The sequence below is a fragment of the Labrus mixtus genome, chromosome 5, assembly GCF_963584025.1.
Source record: "Labrus mixtus chromosome 5, fLabMix1.1, whole genome shotgun sequence".
NCBI classification, from domain to species: domain Eukaryota; kingdom Metazoa; phylum Chordata; class Actinopteri; order Labriformes; family Labridae; genus Labrus; species Labrus mixtus.
Genome location: NC_083616.1, coordinates 7,531,300 through 7,551,509, shown reverse-complemented (window position 1 = coordinate 7,551,509; position 20,210 = coordinate 7,531,300). Strand labels below are relative to the sequence as shown.

The 20,210-nt window shown below is 39.5% G+C and overlaps 1 protein-coding gene across 1 annotated transcript; it reads left to right on the top strand.

Moving 5' to 3' along the window:
* Window positions 1-7,265: 7,265 nt before the first annotated feature.
* lrrtm4l2 (leucine rich repeat transmembrane neuronal 4 like 2) lies at window positions 7,266-10,987 on the top strand. The gene is made up of 2 exons (XM_061037532.1): window positions 7,266-7,589; window positions 7,986-10,987. The coding sequence occupies exons 1-2, from the start codon at window positions 7,535-7,537 to the stop codon at window positions 9,605-9,607; spliced, it is 1,677 nt and encodes a 558-aa protein (XP_060893515.1). The 5' UTR covers window positions 7,266-7,534; the 3' UTR covers window positions 9,608-10,987.
* The last annotated feature ends 9,223 nt before the right edge of the window (window positions 10,988-20,210 follow it).

Sequence of the window (20,210 nt, the reverse complement as noted above, 5' to 3'; positions counted from 1 at the left end):
CACTTTGCAAATAACTCAGCCACCAAATTGCTTCCTATGAATCTTTAATGACTGTCTGTGACTGACTAAGCTCTGAATAAAACAGCGAAGTAAGGATCTTTTTTTTTTGCAGCATAATGAATCCCACGGAAACTCTAAAATGCTTAAATAGTGAAGTAATCAGGACAAAAATAGAGGTAAATCTGTTTTATTTACTCCGCCCCTGACCTCTAAATGTGTGACTTTAATTACCCAGCAAATTACAAGCAACATATCCGAGCAGCAGGTTAATATTTGTGGGCTCAACCCAAAACATCTGGCACTTTGTCCCCTGCTGCCTCTGCGACTCAAATAAATAAAAAATACTGCACACACTTAATTTTATCTTTTGACACCTGTATATTGACTTTTCTCTCATTATATGTAAGAAGCGATTCCCTTCAAATCGATCCTCATCTCAGCACAATTCAGTGTTTGTGTGTGTAGTCGTGCCTGTGATGGAAGACACTCAGAACCCCAGAAGGGATTCTCAACATTTTCCAAGGCTCAAACACTGAGACTTCATTTGACCTGGATTCATATGTTGTTATATTTAATTTCAAGGAACTCTTTTCTCAGTGTCACAAATCATCTCTTTAGACCGATTCGCAGGTTGAAACACAGGCAGCAGAGGTGCTGCAATATTCATGAGTTAGTTCCATGAGGAAGAGGTGATGGAAAAAAACAGTTAAAACACCGCTGTATTAAAGGTTGAGAGCTCTTCAGAGAATATTCCCTCAGTAACATTTCCCAGAAAGTGATCATATCATGCCTGTACATGGCAGTCTACCTTTTTAAATATATGTCATGCATAAGAAAGATCACATCTGCCAAGCCTGTGAGGATCAGCTGGTTGTGCATTATAGAGACGATGATAATGGGCTTCTGCATTAAAATCCTACTTCAGATAAAGAAGTGTCGGCATGTGAGGGAATAGGATCCAATGCAGACGCTGAAGCAAGAGTAGGAAGAAGAAAAAGAACTCCTCTCATTTTTTGTGGAAATAGAAAAGCTTACAGACACGAGAAGGCAATGCAAATAAGTAAACAGATGCAGGGGAGCAAGACAGACAGGCGGGCAGGTCATAAACAGGCAGCAGGTCGGAACACAGATAGTAGGTATCAGGCAGAAACTCAGGCACAGGTGGCTGAACCGCAAGAGCACAACATGACAAACTGGCAGAGGGGAAGGGCTGGTGGGCTGGTTTTATACACAAGAGGACTGATGAGATAATGACAGGCAGGTGTGTCAGCAGGATTTGGGAATAAGAACAGGTGAGCAGGTGGATGCTGATGGAGTCAGGTAACAAGGGGCAAATCCGTCTGCAGTTTTCACATTACGCGTGTGAGGACTATAGAGCTATCCTGCTGTCACACCGACCGTGATGTGAACTTGAATTTTGAAAAACGGAAATTGTGCTTATCTGTGTGTCTTCCTTTCATCACACTTTTCTGTCAGACTTTCACATTGATTAAATCCAAATTGTGGTTTAATGCGGTTTTCCGGCAGTTGTTCATTGACCAGTTACTGAAAGCTGAAAAATTGAGCCAATGCAGAAGTACAAAAAAAGCTGCAGTTACCACGTTTCTGGTCGTGGAGCTTATTAGAAAAATGCAGAGGCTTTATAGGTCGGGTAGAATCCGTTATATCTGAACCGCCATGCTTGCCCACTTCCGTTGCTCAAACCGCTGTTGGTTTGCCAATGACTTGCAAACACAGGGCCAATCCAAAACGGCTGTGTTGGCGTGCCTTAAAACAGCCTACCTTCTCCGGTCAAAACAAATACAGGACATTTTGGACGAGAATCGAAAACTTAGGAGGAGGACATACTTGCTGAACTGTTGTCGAAGAAGCCGACCAATATGGCTAAGTATGATAATTTTCTGATTTAATCCAGTAGATATGTTACATATTAGTCCTTTAAGATATGGGTTTTGTGCCCAGAGGGGTCAAGATTGATGGGAAAATGTGAGGACATCTCGTGGACAGGTTGAGAATGGCAGGTTTGTGAAATTTCCTCTGATATTAGTTGGACTGAGACTGAGCAATATCAAAGATGCAGAACCAACAGAAGCAGCAACCAACCATGATGAGTTCTTGCACCGTGAGCTGTTTTCCACATCACAAATGAAGGAGTTCTTCCTCTACAACAGTTCATTTATTTTTCACCAGAGTGTTTCCTTACACATGCATTGTAATGGCTAAACACAGAAGATGAACAAGCAAAGCAGGGATTTTGCTTTTTCTCTCTCAGGAAAAAGACAAAAAAGATATACCTGCAACAATCACGTTTACATGAATAAACAGGTAATGTATTAAAGTAACACATCAGCCAACAAAGAGAAAGAACTCTGTCTTCTTAAGCTCATGTTTTTTGCAATGGGTGGCATTTATTTCCTGAGTTTCAAGCTGAAAACCCCCTCAACTTTTAAATGTTTAAAAACATATCCACATACCTGTTGTTAAATATAATTCAATGATGGAGAGGAAAGAAGAATAATCAATCAAAACTTTCCATTTGTTGTTAATTTATTGGAGTTCTTTCTTTCTTTCTTTCTGTCTGTCTTAAAACCACAGAAACCAGTGTATGTTTTATATCTTGAAGAATTTAGTCATGTAAAGTGATTCAGCTTTAAGTAACTCATTCAGTGGTTTCTCATGTCGCTCATAGCCTCCTGTTCAGTTCTCTGTTCCTCTTCTTGATTTTTGTTGTTGATTGTAGTCTGAAAGCTGTTTGGATGTTGCCAACTTGTTTGTTCTTTATGGGCAAATAAAATTTTAATGAAACACCAGAGTTTGAGTGGGTGAGAGTCGAGTATTTGCATGAGTGACAGGATGTTGTAACACTCACTGTTAGTCTTAAAACAGGTTTCCTATGCACATAATTCCTTCTATTGATCCTTTTCTCAAAGAAGTGAAGTACAAAACTAATATTTGTGGGATAAGAATCAGGGGGGGTCATTACACAGAAACCCCTGCCAAAAGGGGTTGGCAAAGAAAACATGCAAATAAGAATGTTTCAGATCACAAACATCTACTGTATTTTTCCAGTTTCTTTATTGTTTGGACATTAAATTCATCCAGAAAATTCACTTATAGGTCACATATAATGATTAACTGAAATGCAATCACCTTACGATATTAAATGCAAAAGGACTATTTGGATTACTGCAGAGCTTTGCACACATCTCAAGACAAAGGCCACTGACTTTTATCAAGAGATTACCTTCCAGCTCAGATATTTTTAGATATTTCAAATATCACGAAAGGCCATTTTCAGAAGATAAGCACGGAAGATTATCTGCTGTTTGCATACAACAGTGACTTTAATATTATGACACGGCTATACCTTTTGCTCTTACAAACTTATTTTGGAGGATGGAGCTCCATGGGAAGAGTGAAAGGTCAGTAGAAGATGGCTGAGAGAAGGAATAAATCTCTTTATCCATCTGTCGATCCATCTGTCTGTAAATCAGATAACGATGACATTCTGCAGATATAGTACACTATGTAGTGCATACAGCATAGTAGACCATTTTCATCAAAAAACCTTCTAGATATTTACCAGTCTGGTTTTCAGTCCCACAACAGCACAAACAGCACTTATTAAAGTTGTAAATGATATCCATAAATAAACACAGGCGCCAATAAATTACCCGTTCTTGTGCTTCTGGACCTTAACCTACTGCTGCAAAGAGTAGAATAATGGATGGGCTTCTCAGATCGAGTCCTATACTGGTCCGGAGCTTACCTGAAAGACAGGCAATTCTTTGTGTCAATTAGACACCTTGAACATAATCAGTGTAATGTGTGGTGTTCCCCAAGGTTAGATTCTCAGACCACTGCTATTTAATCTCTATCTGATCTATTTGTCAATCAGAAACACAGAACAAATTTCCATGTTACGCAGATGACTCAAACCTTTACATTTCATTATATCCACAGGACTTGGTTCCCATTCATCCCCTCACTCAGTGTCAGAAAACTTTTTGCAACTTTACAAAGACAAATCTGAAGTTCCCATTTTTGATGCAAGAAGTTGGAGACAAAATATTGCAGCCCATCTCAAGTCTTTGTCCACAGATAGTAAGAAATTATTTTTAGTCATATCGATAAAGTCAGAAGATTTACTTTTTACCACCTTAAATATCTAAAAAATAAGGGCTTTGTGTTCATTTCAGAGCTAAAAAATGTAAACATGCTTTTAAAACAAGTGAACAACTAAGTAGACTACTGCAATGGTCCATTCACCCGCCTCCCAAAATCAGCTGTCCACAAGCAATCATTGAATTCAAAATGCTCAACAAAACCAAAAACTTAGCTACCCCCTAGAACATCTCAGGTCCATAAGCATAAGGTATTCTTACTTTTCCACCAACAAACTCCAAAGTAGGGGAGGCTGTTTTCAGCTTTTATGCCTCAAGATGGAACACCCTGCCTGAGGACTAGAGAGGGGCCTCAACACTAGCACTTTTCAAGTAGATTAATAAAAAAAACTTTTTTCACCAGTTTTAGGCTAAAGCCTTTAATGTGTGTGCACAGGCTTGGTGTACTTATCTTGAAACTTGATATTTATATGTATGTTCATGTAGGTGTGTATGTACGCATGTGTATGTATAAGTATGAGCTCTGAATCTTTTGACTTTTTTCTCTGTTTTCACTTTATAATGGTGCTGTGATTGTCTTTTTCCACTTATTTAACTTATTGTGAAGCACATTGTGTTGCTCTGTGTATGAAGCGTGCTATAGAAATAACGTTTGACTTGACATGATTTGATTAGTATATTTCTATTTACAGTTATTAACATAATTTGCGTTACATTCTGAGCCCTCTGAATGAATCATTGTGAAATATGTGAAAGTGTGATGTGCTGTATGCTCTCACTATTAAATGTAATTTGTAATTTGCAGACAGAAAACTGTATTTATAATTATCAGTCATACTTGAGTAGTTATTATTTTAGTCATAGTTCAACTATTGGGTATTATTATAATTCTTTATTATTTGTTCTGGTAACTCCCTATCCGTCTGTCTTTCTGTTTGTTTATCTCTGTCCATTTTCATACGTCTGCATCCCCCTGTGCGCCACTTTCTTGGCCCAGCCTGTTGTGGCAGATGGATGTTAACCAGTGACTCTGGTTCTGCTCCAGGTTTCTGCCGGTAAGAGCAGGTTTTTTCTTGGCAAGTGTTTGCTAATGGTTTTATGTTGGTATAATGGTTGTACTCTATGCCGTGTTGGTTAGAGAGGACTGATGCTGTGACACCAGGATCTCGTTTTGGTTGACCCACATTTCTCCAATAAACATCCAGTGAAACAGAAGCCTTCATTTTAATTGTACTGCATGTCTTACCTACACAAGTAAAGAAATGCACAACACAATAGTTGTACTTCCTGCAATTACTCTTAACCAGCTATCTTTCCCTGACAGTTTAGTGAAATCAAGTTATGAACAGGTGGCTGAAGACATATTAACATTGTGGGAAATTAAAGTATGCACATAATAATATGACAAACAGGGGATAAGGACAATAACTAATTCAAAACAAGTGACACCTATCCCACAGGAGAATCGTACATGAGGGGACAGGAAGAATAAGAAGAAGAGAAAGAAGGATTTCCTTGGATTTCCTGTATTTGTATCATTGGTTCTATCATATTCTGATCCCTGATAGTCACAGCACATCACTGACATGTATTTTTTGGTCCCTGCCAGGCAGCACACTTCTCCACACTTTAGTTTCACATTTCTTGAATAGCATTTGATTTCCAGAGACACGTGTGAGGCAGCCAGGGTACCCTTTGAAGAGCAAATTGTGTTTGACATTTCATGCTAAATGTGCTACCCTTAGTCTGGGAGGTATTATCTTAACAGAATGGCTCATTTTCACAACTTGCAGATCCCCCCCCCCCCCCCCCCCTGCTGTGCTGGATCATGAATGTATTCCTTCTCCACACAACCTGCATGAGAGGGAATGCTGTTTTTCCAGGAATATTTCCACACTCCAAGCCAAATATTGATATGAATTCATTAGCTCATTTTCCTTTGAACCACATGCAAAATCTGGATGCTGATTTCGCCCTTATCTTTGATGGATTCATTAAACCAGCAGCTCTTAGAGCAAGACATTTCTTTTAGTGTACACAAGGGGTTGCTGTTCCCACACATTTCAAGTCAGACTCCACGAGGCTGTGTAGTCAGAAATGGTGTTTTCCACCCTGCTGTGTTCACTGTGATGGATGTCTGTTCAAAGCCAAGTACGAAAAATTAGTATGAAATGAACACAGAATTACCGGTTTTCATATCTCCTCAGACTTTAAACACATTTCCTTCTCCTCCCTCTGCTGTCTGCAGCCTGCCCACTTCATGAGGGCTGTTAATCTGAATACCAAATAATCCTGGTGTTGCCACCTCTTCAGCAGCATCTCCAGACGCCACAAGGTGTTACCTGTTTATCTCGCTACATAAACTCTCCCTGCTGCCTAGGAGTGTGGAGGGATGATGTCACAACATCACACTAAAGCTGTTAGCGAGATCATCATTTTGACAACAAGCAGCTGATAGGGACCCAAACACTCTTATTACACAACTTCCTGTTTGCGCCTGCCAGTCTTAGATGAATGACTGGAGGTATTAATGAATGTAAGGTGGATTTAGTTCTCCAAATCTTAGATCGCTACCTCAAAGTAGGCCTACTCATCATCATTGTCAGCAGCATTGAGTTATTGTGTATGCCGCCTTGTGTTTACTTGGCTCATCTCCTGACTCCAAATTCCATTAAACTTTGGATTAAAACCAAGTTTGATGAACTCTGGAAAAAAATGAAACCCCATCATTCACAAGATGAAACATCAAATATTGTCAGTTATTTTTTAGAATTCATATAGCCCTGCATAAGCAAGATAAATGGGCTATAGCTCAATATATAATACAGTATTCATATTTGATACATGTAGGCTATGTTTTAACTTTAAAACGACGATGGCCAAAACCATAGACAATACATCAGCAACATATGTTTCGTTAAATGATATATTTGAATAACAGCTAAATAAACATGTAAATATGCTGGTTTTTACTTATTTTGGGTTTGTTTGTGTGCAGAAAGACGCCTACGCCTCCGATGGAGAGAGAGAGAGAGCGAGAGGAGAGAGAGAGAGAGAGAGGAGAGAGAGAGAGAGAGTGAGAGTGAGAGAAGGAGAGAGAAAGAAAGAGAGAGAGAGAGACACACTGTATGGAGAGGGGGATTGTGCATCAGTCTAACGGCGCTCAAATGGGTTATTGCGCACACAGCGGGCTGAACTACAGCCGCGGCTCCAACTACAACCCAAGTGTTCAGGCAGGCGTCTCTTTCACCCGGAGCGTCGGGCAGAGATCAGGCGCTCCGAACCGCTGCGGAAAACTTGCTTTGTATTCGATTCCCTCCTAATTGAAAAAAATAGGCTAAGTGATGCTCAGCATGCGGACCGACTCAGAGGCTGAATGAACTGTGTTTTTCTCATCTCAGAGCAGTTTCATGTGCTCTTTATCCGTTTATTTCAGAGGATTACCCCTTCACACAGTAACGATGGGTAAGTCTTTATGTTCTCCAAAACTGGCAGCTCCTCAGCCAAGACGACAGCTTAGATCATTTTTTATTCAATGATGTATGAGTTTTAAATGGAATTACTTGCATTCAAAGAAAAACGAGTATGGATTTAAACATAGGCTATATTCTTTTTCATTCTCTTGCTCCTCTGTTGTTGATTTTTCACATATTCAAACATTAAAAGTAGCTCCCTCAAACACTGAAACCAATTCTTATGATTAATATATTCTGTCGCCTCAGACAAACCCTATATGCAGCTCCTCACAACAGGATCTTCTGTTTGAAGGATTCATTTTCACCATTATCTCTTGGTTAAACGTCTTTGAGCACTCATTTTCTGCAATCAAGTAATCCTTTTGATTGCCCTTGCCCCCAACAGGTTCTGTGATGTTGGACTGGAGGTTATCGTGTCTTCTTCTGCAGGCGGCTGCTTTGCTTCTGCTCAGCAAGGGGGAGAGGATGTGCCCCGTGAGTTGCCGCTGTGAAGGAAAGATTGTTTATTGCGAATCCGGCATCTTCCAAGACATCCCAGTAAACATCTCCACAGGATGCCAGGGTCTGTCTCTGCGCTATAACAACCTGCTGGTTCTGTTGCCCTACCAGTTCGCTCATCTAAATCAGCTTATCTGGTTATACTTGGATCACAACTCCATCCATACCATAGATGCTTTAGCCTTCCAGGGTGTGCGCAGGCTTAAGGAACTGATCCTCAGCTCCAACAAAATATCCCATCTGCACAACAATACCTTCAGCGCCGTACCAAACCTGCGCAATCTGGACTTATCCTACAACCAACTGCAGTCGCTGCAGCCAGGACATTTTTATGGTCTGCGCAAGCTACAAAACCTCCACCTCCGATCAAATGGCCTGAAACAGATCTCCCTTCGCACCTTTCTGGAATGCCGCAGCCTGGAGTTTCTGGATTTGGGATACAATCGCCTGCGGAGCCTCACTCGCACAACGTTCTTAGGCCTGTTCAAGCTGAAGGAGCTTCATTTAGAGCACAATCAATTTTCCAGGGTTAATTTCTACATTTTCCCGCGCCTTACCAACCTCCAGGCTCTTTATTTGCAATGGAACCGCATACGATCTATCAATCAAGGCGTGCCTTGGACCTGGAACAAACTAGAGAAACTAGACCTGTCGGGGAATGAAATACAAATGCTGGACCCGGCAGTTTTCCAGTGTATGCCAAACTTACAAACTCTCAATCTTGAATCAAACAAGCTTAGCAGTGTGCCTATGGAAGCTGTGGCAGCTTGGACTTCACTGACCACCATCAGTCTAGCCGGGAACTCCTGGGACTGCAGCCCCAGCATCTGCCCGCTCATGGGATGGCTGAAAAACTTCAAAGACCCCAAAGACATCAGTATGATATGCAGCAGCCCAAAGTCTGTGCAGGGCGAGAGAGTAGTGGATGTCGTGAGGAATCATTCGACCTGTGCAGAAATGTCAAATGTTCTTTCATCCACAGCTGTCCTTATTCTCACTTCAACCCAAATATTGAACATCACAACTGACGTGTCTCCCTATGATTATACTGACCTGGATTTTACCGAGTCACCTGTTGATGGATTAACTCCTTCTTCTGTCGATCCTACTGAGTCAGACAGAAAGACAACAGAGTCCACCACCATGAGCCCCACATCCCCCATCTCCCCTGACCCCCCTTCCTCTTCTGTCCCGGAGCTACCGTTTGAACATATGACTTTCCATAAAATTATTGCAGGCAGCGTAGCGCTGTTCCTGTCAGTAGCATTGATCCTCCTGGTAATTTATGTTTCATGGAGGCGATACCCCAACACTATGAGGCAGCTGCAGCAGCACTCAGTCAACCATAAGCGCAGGAAAAAGGCCCTAAAGCAGGAGCAGGACCTAAACTCTCAGCTGCAAGAGTACTATCTGAGCTACCATTCAAACTCAGAGGCGATGGATTCTCTGGTGAACGAGACAAGGCCGTGCACATGCACCATATCTGGATCCATAGAGTGTGAAGTCTGAGCTGCACATTCCACCATAAGAGACTAAATCTGCAATCGCTAAGCAGAGGTAAATGTTTTTTTCCCACAAAGTTAAGTGGTTTTTATCTCTAATGTGAGATGATAGACCCTGCAGCTCTGAGGGAAATTCTTGGAGGCATAGTACAATATAATTATGTGCACAGAGAAGAAGACTAGAGCGGGAAGATATATTTGGAGCTAATTATCACCCTGACTGACACGAGGACAGTTGTGGGGTCAGCCAGGTTAGCTGTGTCTGAACTAATGTTACCACTGGACCTCTGCTACAGCAGAAGTCAGCTCTGCAGAGAGACTGACCTCATTCTGAGACAAACTACATTGCCATAGAACAAATGAACCAATGAAGACACTTTTTACCTGCTAGTTTTGATTTTTATTGTATAGCTTGTAAAGCAATTTAGGACGTGTGTGTGTGTGCATCTTTGTGTGTTCTGTTTGTCTGTATGCCTGTGTTATTTGGAGGAGCCGAGAATCTCCTGGGTTATTGATTTATGGTCAGAAGATTTACAGTGATGCACCTTATTCCTCCAAATTTAACTGTTTTGCATTTGGCAGTCCTGTGCAGCTATTAATATAGCACTACCACACAACAAAACAAGGGAACAACAGAAGAGGGAATACTTGTCCTGAGATCTTTTGCATGAGTTCATTCACCCAACTTATTAAATGATCCGGTCTAATTCATGTTGAAGTTGCATTTGGTTCATTGTGGTACTAGCAAACGAGCTAACCATACTTGAAAAAACACATCATTAGTCTCAGGACTGATCATTTTCCAGCTGTAAGAAACTATTGGGTCCAAGGAAGGCAAAAACCAGGGCTCAGTTCCAAGTCGTCAAATTCTCCTGGTTGTCACAGCTCTTGGTGTCAGATGAACCCATTCGTGTCACTTTGCAAAGATTTCCAAAAAATTGTGATGTGGTCGAAAGACCTTAAAAAATGTCTGAGTGGCGATAAAAACTCTCAACCAAACCCACCAGACTGGAGTTTGAGTCTCTTCCAAAACCAAAATGAGGTGTCAATTTTATTTTCTAAAACTATTCCATAAAGTTCAACCTATCATTAACCATGTCAGTTTTTTTTTTGACATGAACCATCTATTAGACTTGACAGACGTTTACTGAATAGGATGCCAAAGGGATACGACAAAGCACGAATATTTGACGACATGGGATGTGAACACATTGGAAAGCCCTGATGAGTCAGAAGTAAAGTTGTTAATCTTCATAATGAATTTTGTATTTCATTCATTTCATTGCGATTATGCATTGTTTGTGTAAAGACATGACAATATGGGTACTTGGCATTCTATGTGACAATGACTGTATAATTAAAAGAAACACTGTCGTTGGATGAAAGATTGTGTGTGATGAGAATATCGAGGTGCAGGTGCAGCTCTTCTCTTAAGTCACGCTCCTCATGAAGTACATTTCATTGGATTTGCTGCTGCATGCGTGAGTAGCTGACATATTTTCCATCATGTCTCTTGTATTCAGGCTCTCATCTTTTCAATTCTCTCCTAGCACCACATTATTGACAAAAGTATTGATTCTATCTGGGATACACACCTCACACTCAGGGTAAGGGGGGGGGGGGGGCCCAATTCAGTCCTTTGTACATAACTGTGCTGGTGCAGAAATGAGCCTTTTTTTTATATTTTCAGCTTTCTCGTAAACAGGTTTGCTTTTAGTGCAAATGGAGCCCAAGCAGGCGATGGCTTTCATTGCTAGTCCAAGAGACAAAAACACATTCCCTGAAACCAAAAACAGATTAAGAATCGTACTTTTATGTAACCATAGTCTCTGTCGGTTTGGAGATATTGCTCTTATACTGTGAAAAAGCAAAGGGAGAATAGAGGGAGACGAGGAAGGGACAGTGTGTTACGGGTCAAAGCAGTTATGCTATTAAGAAGATATCACCCGCCGTGGTCTGCCTTCTTCGAGCTCTCTCCTTCCTCCTTCTCGCTGTCTCATTTTTCTTTCTTTTTTCTGGCTTGCTCACTGAGAGGAGAGAAAATTAACCTGTGCCAGGGGACATATATGCATGTGTTAAGCCAGGCAGGATTAGTCAGTGCTGGAACCAGTATGCAAGAGCTGTCAAAAAAAAAGAGTATATTACAGTGTGACTTAACTAAAAGTGGTAAAATATTGGTTGCTACAGTCTTTCCCCTCACAGCTGTAGGTTTGTCAGACTTTTTGTGCATCAGAGGGACAGATTTATCCCTTCTCCTTGTTATCAGCCATTTGCATGTCCACTCATCTCATGTGCAGTTCGTTTAAGGTTTAGACTGGTCAAAGGTGGTTTAGATAAGGATTTATGATCTCCTATTCACTTTCTAAACATGACTCAGGCTTTCTTTAGCCTCCAGGCAGGAATGGAGGCAGGCTGCCAACAGAATTTATATCCATATATTTAGTTTCCAGCTCTTGCATATATGATGAATTTCGTTTGAGGGCCAACAGGAAAATCTGCAAGGCCATACAAAAATGTAATTTCAACAGAACAAATGATTTGTTGATCTAGTTTTGTCAGTTATCGTAATTAGTGTTTGATTTGTCATATTGTGAATGATGAAAAGCCAGTGTTGAGAACATTTTTCCATGTGTTTGGCTAAGAGTATAATGTTGATTACTGAGCTGTGGTCTGCATCATGCTGATCATTATTGAAGGTATTTGTTTGGCTGGAAAATTGTAGAAGTGCACAGAATTGACTTAGTACAACAATGCACAAATAGAAGCACACTCCACCTGCAAATCTTTCTTTCTTTTTGAACAATGGAAAAAAATTATTCTCAAGGGACCTTACACCACAGGGTACTTAAGAGCCGAAAACGGCGTAAAATCATGCCTGAAAAACGTGGAGAAAAGCAGAATGATTTCTCTGAGCTTTCTGTAAACACTAGCTGTTAGGGGTGAGCTGCTTAGTCCTCACTGGCAGGCATGAAATCTTGATTTGCATCTCACTGGGGATCTTTTCTAACGTAACATGTGTGCAATGTTGTGATATCTTTGCCAAAGGTTATACTTGGGGTTCAAGAGCATAGAACAATACAACAAATGGATTTTTGCCAATATATCTCAAATGCATATTTTCATTTTATTTAACCTGTTTACCATCCAGGGGGTCGGCCTAATAAATAGCTTTATATTTGGGGAAATGTGCTTTTTGCTTTCACACTGGGGTTTGGATTTAATTATCAACAACACATGTCTCTTTACTGAATTTGTAGTTACACTGTAAAAATAACCGAGTTGTTTGAACCTTAACAAAGAAGTGTCCGGGCTTCCTTCCAATTTGAATTTGACAGAATTTAGGCCAAGTAGAGATACATTTGTACTCATTCAAAATAAACAAAACATTTCCTTGTCAAACTTACACTGTAAAAAAAAATGTAGACAAACAAAAATGTTCTTTTCCTGGCTGCCCTAAATGTTTGAATTTGCTGAATGTTGATAAATGATACAGATGATAAATTGAGGTAAATTTGTATTCATGTAAAAGAAGAAACGCTCTTTGTCAAATTAACTTGTCATTTATATTTTACTTAACTTTAATTTACAAATTGTTTTGTCAACGCAGTATTTCCTTTTCACCCATGCGCAAGCAGACGTGAACTAGAGACTTTTAAATTGTGAGATATAGCTCCTCTTTGTGTATTGTCATTTTAGTTATAGATTTAGATTTGGGGTATTCAAAAGTAAATCCTTTTGACTTGTTTTCTAAACTTTAACTGAATAATTTTTGTAAGGTGAAAAACTTAACATGGTTGAGATGACGTCAACACCAAAAAATTGAGTTATCACAAGTTACAATAACTTGGAGTTAATGTTAAGTTACCTCGACTACGTGTTTTTACAGTGTACAGAAAACAGCTGTTAGCTTAGCTTAGCTTAGCTTTAAGAGTGGGAACCAGGAGAACACAGCCACCAATGCTCTGTCCAAAGATAGTGTGGTGTAATACTGAGCTGCAGGTCACAGGTTGATTATGTCCTGGAGTATTTTGCAGCATGAATAATAACCCTTCTGAAGTCTTTGTTGGTTGCCTGGCAACCTCAGAGTGACCAAAACACTGCAGGACTTTTCAGCTCAGGTTTTTGTTCTGATGAAAACCCTCGATTATAATTTTGCAATTAGTCAGCTTTGGATGCGCTCATGGGCGGATTTTGTTATTTGACAGAGCACAAGTCGATTGTTTTTCCAAATATGCTAAGCTAGGCTAAGTAGCTGCTGGCTGTATAAGTTAAGCATACAGACATAATGGTGGTCTGGTATATTGTATATCTCAGCTAATTAATTGTGCTAATGCACAACGTTAAGTTTCAAACTTGCTCAAAGCTTGTTTCCATGACCATATGTCATGATTGCTCTCCCTTTTGTACTTAGCAGCCTATTGTCCACTGGAAGGGATTTCTTCATGGATGAAAGAGCCAGGGAGGTTTGAAATTGGATAAAAAGAGCTCACCAGACGGAAGAGATTCCCTTTTTCTTACTCAGACTTTCTTTCTTTCTTTCTTTCTTTCTTTCTGTCTTTTTCTCTTTTTTTATCTTAACAACTTGCAGCATCCCATCTGCTCTTAAATGAATTTGAAAAGCACATGTAGTCCCTTTGAGCGTGCTAGCTAAAATAATGAGTGCCAGGTAATTAAATTCAAAAGATTAACGTGACTTGAAAATAGAGTCAGTGAAGTATGAAGGTATTCAAAGACAGTGGCTACATTTTGGGTGGGTGGACAAAGTTGTCCTGCTCCAAAACATTATTTTTTTTCCAGTTACACCTCCTTTTGTGGACTGTATCCCACCTGTGAAGTTCCTTTGAATACTAATGCTTTACTGCTTTTGTTACATGTCCCAGGAGGCTCTAAGAGGAGAGTCCTCGCTGGCTCTGCTCATGTCAAAGTCCTGCTAGTCAGAAAGACCTTTCAGCATGAATAACATCATTGTTCCAACAAGACGACACAAAGAATTCTGAAATAGTTTCCAAGAAAATGATTTTCTACTGTAACATATTCATTTATTCACATTCATATTCATCTTTCCAATTCATTACTCACTCGAGACTTGAACTTCTACTGGATGCTTAATGAAAGCAAGAATTCAAATTGGTCTGAGTGTCTCCTCAAAGCAGTAGGAGGCAGAAACCTCCATCAGTCTAAATAAATTTGTAGTTTGGTCTGTCTAGTCAGAACGTGTTTCTTTCACACAGCAGGGTTTTTTCTGCTGCGCAAATGATTCCAGTGGTCAGACAGTTTATCACAATAAAACCGCTTTCTATTACTGTAAATTCCTTTCACTAATGTTTTATAACATGACAAGACCTAGAGCATGAAAGGCTGTCCCAACCATCCAGACTGATTTATCACATTTGCTGATTTACTTTCTCATTCATACACACTGATCTCAGAGCAGCCTCAGTTTACTTAACATCAGGAAATCATTCACAGCTTAAACCCAGTTAACAGCTTGACCTTTAAAGCTTCATTTTTACTTCCCTCTGACGAGATGTCTGCTATGTTCACAGCTCCATGTAATATTTATAGATCTTGTAGCCACAGATTTACACTAAGATTAAGTTGTCTTGTATCTAACACATGCCGCTCATGGTCACTGTATGATATAACCGTAATATAGTTCTTTCTTCAGAGATGATACCTTGTTGTTTCTTTCGATTTATTTCCCCTGATTCTGCCCTGGCTCTGCTTCTCACACCGGGGAAATCAACCAAAAGCCGACAACAATTAAATGTATAAGATTTATAAGCAGTGCAGTCTGTCATATTGTTTTTTTCTGAGTAATAAAACATCAGTGTGGTACCTATGATAAAGAAAGCAGGCAGTGTCCACAAGAGGATCTACTTCAGAGGTTTATACCGTTATACTTCTCTGTGAAAAGACATTTTCTCTGTTTGGTAACCTCAAAAACTGGTACACACACACACACACACACACACACACACACACACACACACACACACACACACACACACACACACACACACACACACACACACACTCACGTACACACATACTCACATTTGTCTCTTCTTCAGAGATACTCTTTTGATTTGACAGCTGCCTATGTGACAGACAGACAGGCTGACTTGACAAAATGGAACAAAGAAAAAAATGAATAAAACATGTGAAACAGGTATCCTTATCCAGATTTTTTCTATTATAATTGTTATGATTTAAAATCTAGCAAAGCTGAAATAAAATGCAAAAAAAATTGTGAAATGTACTGAAAAACCCAATCAAATTGAGTGAAAACCGAGCAATAATCACCTCTCTGAAAGTTTGGAATCCAACACACTGGATGTAAAAGTAGCACAATGAACACTGCCAACCTAAATAGCTGTAAAATATTGCACTTATTAAGTGTTTACTGCATTGGGACTCTTTGTGACATAAGTCCCTCAGGCTCCGCTCCCTCGGCTTCTTTGTTACTGCATGAATGATGGCAGCATTAGTGCAGCAGAGGCATGAAGCCCCACCGTCCTCTGAAACATCCTAATAAAGATAAAAAAGTACCAAACCCACTCTTATCACCACGGAGACTCCACACTGAATGCTGTTAGAGGGCAGTAAAAATGGGCGCTGGATTGCTGCTGGATCAGAGAGGTTTGACTGCCTTTGAGGAGAGGAAGCTCAGAGCGTCTGGGATTTCCCTACAGGGCTCGTTCTGATCTCCGTTAAGTAGCTTCTTCTTCACTTGTTTGTAAAGTGGAATATAGTGTTCAGTAATCTGTGGCATCTTTTGGCAGTCGCTGACACTGTGGCATAAATAATTAAAAAATAACATTTTCTGCAGAGTTTGTTTGCTAATCAGAACAAAGGTTTGTCAGCAGAAGAGCTTGTACTCCATCACATTTTAAAGTAGTGTCATTTTAACACTGTCTCCTTATTTGACATGCTTCTGCCTTGAGAATCACATTTCCTCCACTTTTGCTGTTGCCTATTTTGGCCAATGAGGTGGTAAAACTCTCACCTGGATGGATCATTTCAGCTGACAAACAGTGCAATCATGTATTGATATGATTGAAGGAGGCGTAACTGCTGGAAGACTCACAATCACCCGTCATCACAGCGAATGTTTCACAAACCTGCCGCCTCAACACTGATTTGAGTTGCCATTTTCGGTTGATTTTTAGTTTTTTTTGGGAACATGCTTTAAATATCTTTAATTGTGAATGGCAGTGATTATCATCCCGTTTCAAAACAGCAAGCCAGAGTGAGAAATGCTACTCATGCTGCATGCTGTCTATAGAATACAATGACTCCTCCACAATCCAATGCAGTATTTACATCAATTACACACTAATCAGTTGAAGTAATGATTGCTCTACATTTTCACAGCCTAATCTATAACTCATGACATTTATGAATAAGGGTCCAACCATAAAGTACCCCTTTGCACACAGTGTTACTCCTGAGACAGAAGTGAGTTTCTGCACGCCGTCATGATTACTGATTACTGCGGCAAAAGGAAAAGTGAACGGATTAATTAGCTGCTAGCTGATGAGAATTAATAGAAAATAAACATCCATCACTGTTTGGTTTATATTGAATTATTTTATTTTGGCACAATTAACATGGTGGTAATTTTAATACCTTATGCAATATGTTAATATATATTTTTTATTAAAATACACAAATGTAATTGCCATGCACTCTGTCCTTAATGCAGCCATCTCAATAATATTATGATAATTTGTGTACTCATGTGCAACCAGTGTTGTCATTGCAAATTGCTTTGCCTAGTTAGACTAGAGAGACATTTTAACATTTTAAACAGGTTTGTTTTATTTATCTTCCTTACACTGTGCATGGACAGATTCATTCATGCATACCTGATGAGCAGCTAAGCCGAAAATAAGTGAGTGAGAGCGCAGGGTCTTCATTTGGTCATTTGGAATGTGCGGCACTCGTTTCTCGAGGACATCCATGTAGGCTGGGAGTTGTCCAAATATTACAGTAACGTTTGAACATGCTATTATTTGTACATGACATACAAGAGGGAATTTGACTTGCAAAAACAGCATACACATAAATAAAACATGCTCATGTTTAAAATTCACATATTAGCCGCTGTTCTAATCTCCATATTTACAGCGTTATGAAGTGGCTGTTAGTCATTTCACATAAACAGTTAAAGGACGAGGCTGGAGATTTTCTATGCATGTATTTTTTTAATTGAAAGGATGAGCCACCAACATGTTACTCTGTCCGATGGTATAAATCTTTATAAAATGGTCACAATCAGATACATTAATTCATGTCACCAAACATCGGGGCACTATAGTTTTTATTAAACATGTCTGAAACAAGATTAGAAATGGTTGGGGACCAGTTTAAGCCATATATTTGGAGCCAATCAAAAATAAATCAAATTATCAAAAAGACAGACATAATCTCATCATAAAATAATTCTAAAATATAGTACAGTGATGTTATCATCATAATGAAATGAAATATTACATGAATTAATCTATAAAACTTTCAGTAGGGAATGCCGCAGATATCACAACTTGTTTTGCTTGAGAAAAAACATGCTTAATAGACATTTCTCCACACATGGAATTTAATTTGCACATGAATTCTATGCACAAATAATGGTTATTCTATCTTTAAAGGAAGAATGTGCAACATGTTACACATAAATACAGCAGGAATCTACTATATCCATATGTAAACATCTGAGTCATGACTGTTTACAATGAGTGAGAAGCTTGAGTCTCACCAGCTGTACTGTTGTCAGGTCGTGTTTACATCATGTTTACATGGATGGGACGGCCTTGAGTATAAAGCTGTTTTAGTCAAGGACTAGAGAAAAGAAGAATAACATACTCACTGCTTATTTGGATGTCACATATGTGTCTTTAGATCTCAGTCATTCCGTGTCAGTTTATGTGCAATATGAAGCTATGAGTAAGTGTGCTAACATTAGCCTGCTAACACAATAATGCAGGCCACAGGCAATTGCAGCTCGAGCTGAAGACAATTTTGTCGACCGCTTGGGCTTAATGATGCTTAATCATCGTGTGTTAATTCATAACTCCTTGAGTTATGTGAGTGGAGGGGGATTGGGCATGTTCCGCTGGAGGAGTGCGGAGGCTTCAGAATAGTGGATCTATTGTGAATCTACTGGATCAAAAAGCCGCACAATCTTCCTCCAAAATGAATCACTTGAATATGAATACAACTTCACGTTTAAAATCAAAGCGGGATCAATAATGCAGCCTTTGTAACTCTGAGCAGGTTCAAACAGCTGGCCTTCTCTAAAAGTCTATAACCTCATCACATCCCTTCAGCTAATTTGAGCAGTGGGTCATTAAAACTCTCATTAAACATCTTGATGAGGATTGACCCATGCAACTGCTCAAGCATCCAGCACCTTATATCACACATACACAATGGGTATTGAACTTCCCCACAGCAGTGTTTCAGCTGCAACATAACAAATGAGAGCTCGAGTTCTTTTCAATGTGGGGACCACATCTTTACTTGCGACCAAATTCAGCACAAACATTGTTTTTCATCTGGGAAAATATAAACTTCAATGTGGGAAAGACTCTATATCTGGTTAAAGACACAAAATATTATACTCAGAATATTTTTGTCCTTCATGAGAAGATTTCTATGACTGGATTTTATCTTCAGACTTGATTTGGTCCCATGACTTCAGCATAAACTGACTGAACAAATGAAACAGTGTTTAATGTGTGTCACCATTTTTTTAAATCCACACTACTTTTCTTACATCTGTCCATGCAGAAAGAGGTAAGAAAGAGTCGCCCACCTAATCCCCATTGAACTGTGTTGTTGTGCGTCTGTGTGTGTCTTCAGGGGAGTAAAGCTCAATCACTTCTATAGTTGAAGTTCACAGTTCAGCAGCATCATAAAAGTAAAGCATTGAGTATTTCTGTCAGATTTTTTTTCTTTAAAGCTCTCTAGATTCACTTTTCTTTCCAGTTCAAATGGGGTGCTCACTTCATAGCAGGCAATCCACCCACACCACCCATTCATCTGGGTAGATGGTGTGGGTGTATGTATCTATGGGTGAGAGAGAGAGAGAGAGAGAGAGAGATAGAGAGAGAGAGCGAGAGCCTTCAGATATAATGAGTTCATTTTGTAATGTCTCCTGGTTGTCCTTGCTTCTTTACAAGCTTCACAGTTTCATTCAAAACCTCATTTGTTATAACGCTAAGCTCCAAAATTACAAGTATAAGCAGATCTAATCAAATGTTTTATATTTACAGCTGATCAAATGACTGTGTGTAAAAATAAAGTTATCTTATTATAGAAACAGAGAAGAAGACAGAGAAGTATCACCTACTTTGCATATTAGCATTGTCAAGAACATTGTTTTGACACTTTATGTATTTTTTAAGTCTCTCCTAAACGATCACATCCCTGTTTCATCATTAGCCTGTTTTTAGTGGGAAAAGTTTTTAAAAAATCTAATAGATGCAAAATGTCCAGCATCAGCTTTTAGACAAAGCCAGCTGCTAGCTAGTGAATATGGTTAGCATTAAGCTGCTGAAGACACAGATATTTTCCCTGGATTTAGTGAAACCAAAACAAAGCAA

Bases quoted from the DNA above. Each gene is read 5' to 3' on its own strand.
- lrrtm4l2 (XM_061037532.1), top strand. From the start codon at position 7,535: ATGTGCTCTTTATCCGTTTATTTCAGAGGATTACCCCTTCACACAGTA. The intron at 7,590-7,985 runs GTAAGTCTTTAT...TGCCCCCAACAG, and splicing joins CCTTCACACAGTAACGATGG to GTTCTGTGATGTTGGACTGG.